General features: G+C 41.0%; 1 protein-coding gene across 25 annotated transcripts; it reads right to left on the reverse strand.

Annotated features, from left to right (window-relative positions):
- Positions 1-5139: 5139 nt before the first annotated feature.
- On the reverse strand, positions 5140-10891 carry LOC109734731 (uncharacterized). 25 transcript variants are annotated; one of them, XM_073510671.1, is made up of 12 exons: positions 10187-10506; positions 10009-10071; positions 9329-9364; positions 9030-9172; positions 8594-8733; positions 8419-8510; positions 7360-7497; positions 7217-7268; positions 7042-7112; positions 6725-6900; positions 5618-5748; positions 5140-5371 (listed from the first exon to the last, which is right to left on the reverse strand). In XM_073510671.1, exons 1-5 carry the CDS (start codon positions 10240-10242, stop codon positions 8606-8608), a joined length of 426 nt encoding a protein of 141 aa, XP_073366772.1. In that variant the 5' UTR covers positions 10243-10506; the 3' UTR covers positions 5140-5371; positions 5618-5748; positions 6725-6900; positions 7042-7112; positions 7217-7268; positions 7360-7497; positions 8419-8510; positions 8594-8605. The 25 variants fall into 25 exon arrangements, with proteins under 25 accessions (XP_073366772.1, XP_073366768.1, XP_073366761.1 ...); XM_073510667.1 differs by having other exon boundaries at positions 6999-7112; XM_073510660.1 differs by having other exon boundaries at positions 5618-5753; positions 6999-7112.
- Positions 10892-12561: the final 1670 nt, after the last annotated feature.

The following is a 12561-nucleotide window of genomic DNA, read 5'->3' on the forward strand; positions in this document are numbered from 1 at the left end:
TTTTTGACAAAAGTGGATTCGGAGAGGTCATGACTTTATTTTATGATAATCCCACTATTTTTGAAGAGTATCAACTTTGCATGCATGTGGGTCATGAAGAGAAAATTTTATGTGATAGCTATATTGTTGAATTTGATTATGATCCTACATGTAATTATTATGAGAGAGGAAAATATGGTTGTAGAAATTTTCATGTTACTAAATTTCCTCTCGTTATGTTGAGATTGCTATTGTTTCTTTCTTCTTCCTTGCATATGCTAGATCTTGCTTGTCTTGCTATTTTGTTTTCCTACAAAATGCCTATGCATAGGAAGTATGTTAGACTTAGATGTGATTTTCACATGTTTTATGATGCTCTCTTTGTATTTCAATTACTATCTTTCATGTGAGCATCATTAAAATTATCAATGCCTAGCTAGGTGCGTTAAACGATAGCGCTTGTTGGGAGGCAACCCAATTTTATTTTTGTTCCTGTTTAGTAATAAATGATTCATCCAGCCTCTGTTTAGATGTGGTTTTATGTTTTAATTAGTGTTTGTGCCAAGTAGAACCTTTGGGAAGACTTGGGTGAAGTCTTTGCGATCTTGCTGTAAAGAACAGAAACTTTTGTGCTCACGAGATTAGCTGCCATTTTTACTGGAGAGTGCTTTTAGGTTGATTCTTTTTGCAGATGATCAATAGACAAATTCATCATGGCCACCAATTTATTTTAGAATTTTTGAAGTTACAGAAGTATGCGTACGAATCAGATTGCTACAGACTGTTCTGTTTTGACAGATTTTGTTTTTCGTGTATTGTTTGCTTATTTTAACTAGTACAATGCCCGTGCGTTGCCACGGGCCTTTTGTTGTATAAATCTTAATGAATTTTTTGGGCCCTTCCAATGACATCGCCTCAACACCCTTGTCGATGGATTCTTTTTGAACGTTGACATAATCCATCTCCATCTCTTTCATACTCTGTAAAAATAAATATGTATAGAAACATACCTTTTGTATTATCATGCACAACAAATATATAAAGAACAATTATTTGTATGCATCTCTTCTGATTGTTTAAAACCCGATGATTTTTCAGTCTGGTTCACCATAAAGCTTTGTCAATAAAAAGCCATCAGTTTTGATCTTTGATCTACAAAAGTAGACATATAAATAATATTAAAATAAAAAATAGAAAACTCATATACAATATATATTCATTGGCCAGATGCTAAATGCGAGTAGAAGATCGTTTTTAGTCGGAGTGAGTGACATCGTCCTTTTTAGTAGAGTGAGCCGCATTCCAATTTGAATAAACTGTAAGTTCACCTGTATATCACTTGTTGGTAATTATGTTTCAAAAGAAATAGCAAACTCTGTGATGTTGCTTATGTTTCATTCTTATATCAAGATTGCAAGCTTGTTTCCAGTTTTTAGAAATATTGTTGTAAATTTTGGATGCTTGCATTTCCATCATGAAGATAACTAATATCTTATTTAGAAGAATTCTTGCATTTCCAGCTTCAAGATAGGTAGTATCTTATTTAGAAGGATGCTTACATTTCCTGCTCACTGATGGACACAGCAACGAATTTGTTATTTGGATGTTGAGTTTATTTCATATTCAAAATGCAACGTTTATGTGTCCTTATGTTCACTTCCTAGCATCATATGCAAACTTGCTGACAAGTGACAAATATGTAAATAGCTTGAAAAAAGTGGATGAACAACCTGTAAATTTGAATAGTTGAATGACCATGCATTGCCATGGAATAAAAAAACATAGCGATCGAATAATTGACTCAACGTAGAAATATGTTGGACAAGCTGGCATGTGGTTTCCATCCATACAGTAATAAAACTGATTCTCTCTCCATTTCTTGTCATTTCTTCGTAACCATCCTCTCCTTGCAAGAAAATGAAACGATATCTAATCTTCTCCCACCCTTCCTCCTGTTCCACCTTCATGTACTTCTACAAATTATATAAATTTTATCAATTCAAAAGAATATTTTGATTATATTTCTTATTTAAAAGTAATTAAAGATGTACATGGTGGTTAATCCAGCCTTAATTTTTTACTGCAACAAGGATAAAACTTGAAACTAACTCTAGTACAAATTGAAGCTCACCACATGTACCACAGGTGCATCTGGATCACAATCTCATTCCATCCCCTCCCGAACCACACTTTGAATTTCTCCGTGTTAATTGAATCTCTCTAGCCCGCATAAGACATCTAGCAAAGCATTATGTTTATCTTATGGCAATACTACAAATAAAAACATAAAACGTGTAATCAATGGATCGTGATCGGAACACGAATACAAACCAGACAAACAATGCAAAGGAATAAAGATTATTACATTGTCCGTGCATTGCAACAAGGGCATACATATATATATTCTAATGTCTAAATATACCTTGCAATGTACCTTTCTTAGAATTAGATAAAACCATCAGTTTAGGTGTATATTAATACAAGGAATCAATGATGTTGTGACTGGAGGGGAAAATTAAAATTCATAAGAAAGTATTCATCACTGTTTATGCATTTGTACACATCGGTGATTAAGCACATGAAGCAACTCCTCTTGGTCTCTTCCATAAAATTTCACCTTGCCACTGCACAAAAAAAAAGCTTTCACTATCTTGCAACCTTGAAGTTTCTTCGGAAGCAAGGTTATCACTCTAAAATAGCATGGTCATATTAGTGACTGTGCAAGCTTCAAGATTAATAACTGATAAGCAGCCCCTTCAAATAATTGTGAATGGAACAGAAAATGTGTGAAAGTTTATTGCCTTTATCATGTCACTACAACTTGACCATGCTGATTTACGACCTGCTTCCTTGATGGATGGAGAGCGTGTATTTTGTGCAGCACAAACGAAGTAACTACCCAAGGGAGCTCTACAGAGTGAACATGAAAGATGTATATAACAAATGAACCAACTATAAAAAATTCTTTCATGCCCATTTTCTTCTTAATCTCTGATGCCCATATTCTAGCGATGTAAACTACTCTCATTTAAAGCATAGTCAGAGAACTGCTGGCATACAATAAAAGTTTACGAAGTCAACGCAAAACTATCATATCAGCAAAAGGCATGCTTATAAGGAACAGTACCGTCGAAGCGTGTGATCATGGTTGCGTCAGTTCCATGAGCTTCCGTTTGCTTTCCCTAGAATATTGGAAATTAAAAGGTAAGGCTAATTGGATTAAATGTAAGATGTTGGCATAGATATTATTCAGTATAAAAAGAATCTCATGTTTAACCTTGTCAAGTTGCAGACTACACGGACAGAAGGCTCGGTAGGTTCTTTTTTTTCTCGAATATGCACGAGTGTGCATATCATATATTAAAGAAGAAAGGCAAAGAGTGCCTCCACCATTGGTTACAGGGTTTATATTACATGCTAATCCTCACCACTCACCCACCTCTCTACCCTAGTAAAGAAGGAAGTTACATTCCTTTTTAGAAGTCCCGCAGACGACCAGACCACACCCTCATCTCTCACTCTTTGTAACAGCTGATCTATAGACGGCCGTGCTCCATCAAATACAATAGCATTCCTGTGCTTCCACAACTCTCACCAAACAAGCGCGAATATGGTGCGTAGATCCTTCGTGCTCAAGTTGTTCACTCCCTTCTTGTCAATGGCCCACTCGGCCAGCACATCATGAGGGGAGGGGGTCCATTCTGGTTTATCCAGCGAGCCATAGATGGCCGCCCAAGCAGTCCGAGCAAAGACACACGATAGCAGTATATGATTGATCGTTTCGTCCTCTTGATCACAGAACGGCATGCATCCTAATGAGGTAGACCCCTTTGCGCAAGGCGATCCGAAGTCTAGCATCGCTCCTTCATTGCCAGCCATGTAAAGAATTTGCACTGCAAAGGGGCACGCGACTTCCATTTTAGATCCGCCGTAGGTATGACCTCCCTTCCGCAAAAGCCAGCCGCGTATGCAGATCTGACCGAGAAGTGCCCCTTCGCCTCCCACGACCAGGCTATTTATCCGGCAAATCCTCATTAACCACGACCAGGCTCGGTAGGTTCTGTTCGGGCTCTTCTAACGCCTCTTGTGGCTAAACACTCAAACATCAAGGAAAAAAGACTTGTACCACTGATCTGATTGGTAATAACAACGATACATGTCTATAATCCTGACACTGTTTTTATGTCAATACAGTTAAAGATATAAGATAGAATAAGGAGGAATAATGGATATGACTTCCATCGATAAAGGTGCAGCTCGATCTTGAAGCCTGAATAAGGGCCGCCTCGGGCTGACTGCCCTTGCCTATTTCAACTGAAACACCATCACCATGTTTTACAACAACGACGACATAGTCGTCCAAGAGGTCCATATCATCAACCTGTCCTTCTTCGAGATTGATGATCTCATCACAAGCAACCTTGACCCATCCATGGTGCTAGTTGGTTGTAGTGCCGTCCTGCGGCTGATGCTGAGATGGCAGAGGAGGCTCCACTCCATTTGCATCCAGTGAGTCCGAGAGTCCGAGTGCTGGACCAAGCTCTGCTATATGAAAATTTGTTGAGAAGAACTATATTGAGAAATGTTAAAAGAAAGTAAGAAACACATAAAATATACATGAGCTGAAGATGACGGAAGAATAATAAACCTCTTTATTTATATATTATATTTCAGACAGGAATAAAATGAAAACAGAAAAAGGGTTTCTAAAAGGAAAAATCACACTTGCATTTGCATACATTACAATATTTTTTTCATCTGCAATAACAGCAAGTTTGCATTGTCGCCAAAGTTCATTCAGGCTGGTAGGTGCAGGTGATGCTATAAGGGATAACCACTTAGGCAGAACAAGTTATTGTTAGTAGGACGATGAGCAAAGAAAAATTATGCATTGCTTACTGATAATGATGGGGATAAAATATAGTGTCTGGTCACATAACCTGAATTGCGTATAGTTCATGGCACATATTAGTGATACCACCTCGAGGCTAGAGAAGTGTGCCTCCTTTGTTTAGCATTGAACCCATGCATATCAAAGTTAGTTGATTACGATGGAACAGAAAAATGTTGGGTTAACTCTAAAAAGAGTGTCACGTTAAGGAAAATGTATCAGACTAAATTTGAGGCAAAAAAATCCCAATTTGTGGTAGACTAAGCAAGTTTTTGAGTTTTTATTTGTAATTGAATAGTTGACAGCACTTAGGATAACATGGTAGCTAGTATTCACTCAAGAATCTAGAATCACCCATCAGCAATCACCTCCTACTTGTCAGTACAATATCATATAATATTAAGCGATTCCGAAAATAAAGACATGTTCATCTACCACACCCTACTACGGTACTACCACGTCTTCATCACTGGTGAGCGATCTAATCCTGTCTCTTCCTACCTGTGAAAACACAAATATTAAATTATATTGTTAAAGATATATTCATAAGATGTGAATAAGATGGAAAAGCAATATGGCAATCAATGTCTCATCGACCCTGCAAGTTGCCAGCATACTATGTGATGATCAATTTTAGACATAATTTTCAACTACAAAAATGGCTATACTACAATTCATCATTTCTTTGTTCTGGACATTTTTTATCAATAAGAGATAATACAAGGACAAACTAAAGCGGTGTAGTACCATCAGACATGGATAATTATGCAAGGACAAACTCATGTTCAGGGCATTATGTTTGTCCGCTCCCAGCTTACTCCCTGGCTCTTTGTTGCAAATGCTCACCCAGTGGTCCAATAAAAATGTCAATCGCAGATCTATACTGCATTTCGGGGTGAACAAAAAAACCAAAATAGATTAAGAACATGCCTCTATATTCCTATTCATAGAGAATTTATAAATTTGACAAAAAATGGAACTACAATAAAAAGAACAGGTGCATAATGCATTTAAATTTTGACCAGAAAATATATCATCAAAGAAGATGAAAGCAGAGACTATGTTTATATAATATTACTGATGGTACAGAACCATCAACCATAAAACATTTGCATGCCACAACTCCCAGGTCAATCAAATTCATGTTAGAACTGTCAGTAACCACCAAAGTCTTGTATTCTACGACCCTAACCCCCTCTCCATGATAACAAATCTACCGATCGGTCTTTTCGTTGCAGGATTACGCGAATACACATGGGTTGGAGTATATTTGCCCCCATTTTAGTATAGCAAATTACAAGAAGCCTCCACGACCCCAGAAAGTAGCCAACGGGCTTGCGAATACAGTGTTGCCTGTATCCAGGAATGTTTAATTGTCTTCTTTTCTTGTTTTTTCTTTTTTTGCCTCTCTACCCCAAGAGGTTTCAGGGAGATGAGTAGGTGGTAGGGTATAGAGGCCTGACTGAGAGGGGGGGAGGCTTTTGTAGTGTTAATCTGTATTATCACCCCATTAATTTGGTTCAGTGCAGGAGCTGAAGTCTTTTATAGCATGTAATAACCGACAACACAAGGAGGCTACTTACTACAGTATTTGGCCAGATTTAGTGTAAGCACCCGTTGATATAAGTTAATCTGTATCACTACTATCTGAGCTCTGCTTACTGTACTTTCTGAATTCTTTGAACATTCGATGGAATATTCTCTCTGAATTTGAATCCTCAAATATTCGATGGACTGACTCCATCAGTGTTGTAAACTGAGCTCTCAGTTTTCTTGCACAATGATTATCAGGATAATATGTACTAATTACAATAAATTATAGTAGTAGACACAAGAAAGGCATGATGAACGAACCTTCGGTGGATCCATCGCAAGTCACCATTTATGTTGGGGCAAAGAGTCACAGAAGCCACCTTGCGAATCTCACCCATCACATCATCTCCAAAACTCTGTTATTCCTAAACGAGTCGTGAAGGGAATTTTACATATCAACATGTAGCTTCCCCTTCTGCCACATACTCCAGAGTACCCTGCCAAGTTCAGATGATGAAAAAATTACCATGGATCTCTAATCTAAGGCTTATTTTCCAGAGGCTATGAACTGTGTTTCTAATGAAGAAAGATTTACCCCCCAATGAAATGACACTATGGATATACCATTCTCATCATACCCAAGTGATCTGGCAACTTTCCTGAAAGAATTGAACTTCATGTCCTCCATATAGAGCTTGTCTTGGTATACCTGTAAACGCATTTATACAAATGTAGGATGTCTACACACGCGTCCGCGTCACAAAACTACCGCAGTTCACCAAGTGCAAACTTCATCGGCAAGCATAACCAAACCTTCTTTTCGACAAAATTCTACTATCTCCTCCTGGTTGGTCACAGAAAGTACCTACAGCAAAGCTTGCGGATATTGAGTTTCAGCACAATTTTAGCGAACCTTTTAGATTTTTTGATGTTATTGCAAATATCTGTTTGCATACCTGTTCCGTCGGTTATCCGGGGTTTATGATCACCATAGCCCAAACAGTCAAACCTGCGACGCGTGCCTCCTCCAAGCACCTCTTTACTTCGAAAATATCAATCCCCCAATCACTGTCCTCGCTAACATTGTATGGTACCTACAAATCAAATTCAGTAACTTGGTCATTTCTTGAATGCAATAAAATGGGAAGTCCTTTTACACGCACTCCCATTTTACATTCTTTAAGAAAAAAATATCAGGCATCTAATCTAGAAGTTTGAAATGCAATGAACAAGTTAAGTATGAAGAATTGCGAACGCTGAGCGTTTATTTCATAAAGCTAGCACCATACCATTAGTCCCACCAGTAGCACCTTCCCCAACCAGCGCTACTGCTAAGTATGTATGCCAGTAGCGCTTGTGGGTACACGCTACTGGTACACGTTAGCTGTACTGATAGCCCTATTACCCGCGTTACTGTTAGGCTTTTCCCTAGTAGTGGTGTGGCGAATGCGTCCATGGGGCAGGAGCCGAGCGCCGAAGCGGCGGATGGCGATGGCGACCTGCGCTCCAAGAGAGGCCGGCGAGTAGCAGATGTCAATGCCAACTGCATTGCCTCATTTGTGTACATAAAGAAAAGGAAAAAATGCATTCTTCGCAAGTTGGTAAAAAAAATTAACACATAAAGGTCAGTGCTACTTAGTACCGATGAAAATGATTTAATGAAGATACTCGAAATGGGACAAGAACAATGCAGTATGGAGTAGTGCTGATTTGATCCGCTGCCTTCAGCACATGAAATTGTTTTTCATGGCAACATAGGATTATTCTACTGTGGGACGAAAAGACCAGGAAAAGTGTGGGCAGTATCAATTGCTAAAAAAGTGTTGGAAGTATTGTCAAGATGTCTAAATTGATGTTTGACAAACATGAGAATAGCACAAAAATACTTCAGAAAAATCATCAACAAATCTCACCAAAGAATGGCAAGTAACTGGATACTTGATAGAATTTAATTGAATTATGTACAAGGAACAGAATCACAAAACCATTCCATGGTGAATGTAACAAGAAATTACCCGTCATTGTGAGGGTGTTCAACATGGCGGACATACCCCAGTTCCTTCAATACGCGTTTATCTAGCTTTAACAGGCATGTTAGCCATTCTTCCTGTAGGACAAACAAGGTGTTTCACTTTCGGAATTCTTTATGCAGAACTCAGGGTCTCAGATTGCTCAAATTCTAATTTCTACCTACTGACAAAGTCATCCAAATGATGCCAGGTTATAATGCCTCCTCAATTCGATCCTATGGAACTCGCGGATGATGCTCTCCAATGCATCGGGCTCTCCTCCAATTTTGATGATAGCCAAACTGAAGTCGTGGAACCTCTCTGCAAGCATAAAGAAATCAGAAAATCAAAGAGTTTTTCACTTGTTTACATTAGAAAACTATGCAACCAAATCACACACTACTACAACACTATCAGCAACATGTCTATTTTACTGCACATATACTATATTGATCACTGTTTTGCAGATCGAATTAACAGTAAAAATCCCGGCCACCACTTCTGCTGGACTTTATCATGCCCTCTGTTTGATCTACGACCGGCGGAATCGGATGGCCGATGCGCCATCTCCGACCCCGACCTAGCCGCTGTTGTTGGATCCGCGAGGGGGGGGGTACCGGTGCTGGTCCTGAGTGTCAGCGGCGAGGACGCCGCCGTCGTAGCAGACGCCCATGATGGTGATGCCCATCCGGTGCTCCCCGTCGGTGCGCGCGTCGGCGGAGGAGGAGCCCATGAGCGAGGCGGCGTCCATGGCGGAAATCTAATACAATTACAACAAAACCAATAGTGAAATGATGCAAAAGGATTTACCTGAGTACAGGGACTACCACAGGTAAAGAGAAACCATTCTCTGACAAAAACACAAAACTGATGGGAAATAAAAATCAAATCAAGCAGAACTGGGGACAATACTAACTGCAAATGGAATACATTCGGTGCTTCAACATATTTCCTGGTAAAGAATTTAAAGAAAGAAATTTATTACAAATACCATCGATATGTCAATCAAATGCTGAAAAAATAGTATTATGTAATACAAAAGTATTAGAAGTGATGGAAGATGGATTCAAAACACCAATGACATGCACTCGTATTTTTAAGTCTTCATACTATAGAGTTATCTACCTGCAAGTTATATGCGCATAAATAATCACAACAGTTAGTAGCACCTACACATGAGATTAGATATTTAATTCACATAATCAGTTCTTCTGCTTCCATAAATTCAGAATTGCATAAAAAAGTATGTGTCTATCGAGTATAGATAATGATTTGAATTGTTGACGCATGGCCAATGGAGCCGTCCACTTGCCAAGTGCTTTTCTAGCATGGACGACGTGCACATGGTGCAAAGCTGGCTGAACGAGTTGATAGATCAGATCCCGGCAAGACTCGCACATGCTTAATGTTGGTTGCTTGCCCTTGCCTTGATTGATTCACACACTGGCAAGGTTGCACACATAGAGGAAGACTCGATGGATTCTTGCCGGCTAGAAACAAACACAAGCAAGCACGCAGGTGATGCCGATTTCTTTGCAACGAATGCGTGTCGCTTGAAGCAGCGGTGGGAAAACAATATGTATATAGTGATTTTACCTCATAAATTGTTTGGTGGCTCCACTCCATAAGTATGAAATTCGTGATGTTGGCAACCTGAAACTAAAAGAGAAATAATGATCTCCTTCATAAATATCAACAAAAGGAGAATGGGTTATTTGGGCGACCAATCAAAATCCCTGAAAGTTCAATACATCAGTTTGCAGCAAGTGCGTACCTGCAAAGCAATTCTTTCTCTGAGTCGTATGTGAAGCAGCTAGCACACACACACATCTTCCCATCCCATCCGCAGCATCATCCCTACCTGCACCCTCAAATCACGGAATGAGTTCCCAACTTGCATCCATAGCCAAAAGCCAGTGCAGCAATCACTCTGCCATGTAAACACAGGAAACAAACATCATAGATAGACCGAGTAGCACCGGCCTCCATCGCCTGTAGTGAGAAGCTCCGACGGCGAGCTGCTGGACGACGATCTGGCACCCACCTTCTGTCGGGCTGCTGCTACTCCGCCGCCATAGAGGCTCTACGGCGACTACCCCGGACAGATCTGGCCACAGCGACCACCGGAGTGGCAAGGCCTGGCCCTCTCTCCACCAGATCGGGTCGGGGAGGGGGAGCTCCTGGCCTTGGACGAAGGGAGGAGGGAGGCCGAGACCTACATAGGCCAGGCGCGTGGGCGCCGCCCTGCTGTACATGGCTGCTTGGGGAGGGGGTGGTGGCGGCCGCCTGGGGAGGGAGGTCGTGGTGGCCAGCTCCTCTCGAACCTCGGCGGCGGCGGCTCCTCTCCGATCTCGGCGGCGGCGTAGGGCTCCACTATGGCGGCTGGGGCATGGTTCTCGTCCTCGTAGCAAGACGATCGAGGGCAGCCTGGATCGTCAGATATTTTTTTTCGCGAGGAGGCCTCGCTCCCGGTTCGTGCGAGGGGGCCTCGATCTTTTTTCGTTGGTTTCTTTTCGCGGGTCGAGGGAGGACGAAAATAAACCAGTGGAGGTTGGGCGTCTGCGGGACTCGATCGCGGGGTTTTCATTGGTTTTTTGCGGTTGAGCGGGAGGTGGGAGCAAGTACCAAAGAAGTACCAAAAAAGACCGTATTAGGTGGGACGAAAATAAAACCCGGAACGCGGACTACCAACTGAGACATTAGGAGTAGAGATGAATCTTCTACTCTTAATGGAGCAGTTGGTAGTCTCGCCGGTTAATTTTCGTCCCACCTCTCCTGGTTTATTTTTGTCCTCCCTCCCACCTCCCACTTCTCATGGTTTTTTTGGTACCTCCTTACACCTCACACTGAGTCGTCACGAACCAAAAAAACCTTGTACCGATCCCCCACGCAGTCCAGTTGCTATCCTCCCGTCGCACCCAAAAAAAGCGAACGAAAAAAATCTAAAAAAAAACCTACGAAAATTAACCAGCGAAAAAAAACCCCAAACCAATCGCACGCACGTACTAGCGAGGCCTCCCCCCTCGAGCGAGAACCACTTGCAGACGATAACATGATTAGTGAAAACTTGGTCATGACGCAAGACATGAAGACCAGGCCACTGATTTAGCTGCAGGTATTGGACGTGATTGCTGTTTTTGTATTATTATGGTTCTATTATACCAGATTTATGTTCATTGTTGATTTATACATATTAATCAAAGTTAGCCTTATTTAGTATTTCATCTTTCAGACAATAACATGATTATAGACCAAATTGATCATGGCCGCCGACAGGACGACCAGGCCAGTCAAAGTTAACCTTATTTGGTATCCATCTTTCAGACGATAACATGATTAGAGAAGAACTTGGTCATGGCGCAGGGCATGAAGACCAAGCCACTGATTTAGCTGCAGGTATTGGACACGATTCCTGTTTTTATATTCTTATGATTCTATTATACCAACTTTAATGTTGTTAAACAATTTTTAGATGACTACGAGGATAACCCGGATGAGGATTTTGGTGACAATGAGATGAATGCCACAAAATCAAGGAAATATGTTAGCGCGAGGGAGTACTATGCCTTCAAGCTGCAGGTCCGGAAAAAGCTTTTTAACATCATCTTGTTTGGGGGGCGCCTTTTCCAACAGTGGGCGGTTGACATGTACATCAAGATTGAGACAATGAGGCTTGATTGGTACTCAAAGCCAGCAAATCAAAGGTCATATGCGCTGACCTCTACCAGGTAACGTGCTTGTGTTTATACTATTAAATTGTATTACAGATGCCACTCTTTGCTTCAACATGGTATACTAATTGGCGTCAAATATTGATTTATTATAGGGCCTTGTTGACACCGTCATCGCTGGCGAGTCACGCGGTGATCGTATTGGCAAGAGAATCGTGCTTCCACGTACCTTTCCTGGTGGTGACCGTGACATGCAACGCAGGTTCCTGGATGCAATGGCAATAGTTCAACGATGGGGTAAACCGGATTATTTTGTCACGATGACATGCAATCCCTACTGGGAGGAGATAACTATTGAATTGTTGCCTGGACAGCTACCACAAGACCGTCCAGACCTTGTGGCAAGAGTATACAGAGCTAAACAACGATCCATGATGGACTTACTGATTAAGGGTAAGCATTTTGGAGAAGTTGCGGC

Source organism: Aegilops tauschii, chromosome 3 (assembly GCF_002575655.3).
Source record: "Aegilops tauschii subsp. strangulata cultivar AL8/78 chromosome 3, Aet v6.0, whole genome shotgun sequence".
NCBI lineage: Eukaryota > Viridiplantae > Streptophyta > Magnoliopsida > Poales > Poaceae > Aegilops > Aegilops tauschii.

Coding starts and splice junctions, on each gene's coding strand:
- LOC109734731 (XM_073510671.1), bottom strand. CDS start 10,242: ATGTGTGTGTGTGCTAGCTGCTTCACATACGACTCAGAGAAAGAATTG. Junction 9,365..10,008: donor GCCACCAAACAATTTATGAG/GTAAAATCACTA, acceptor ATTCTTTACCAG/GAAATATGTTGAAGCACCGA. Junction 8,734..9,029: donor GACACTCAGGACCAGCACCG/GTACCCCCCCCC, acceptor TTATGCTTGCAG/AGAGGTTCCACGACTTCAGT.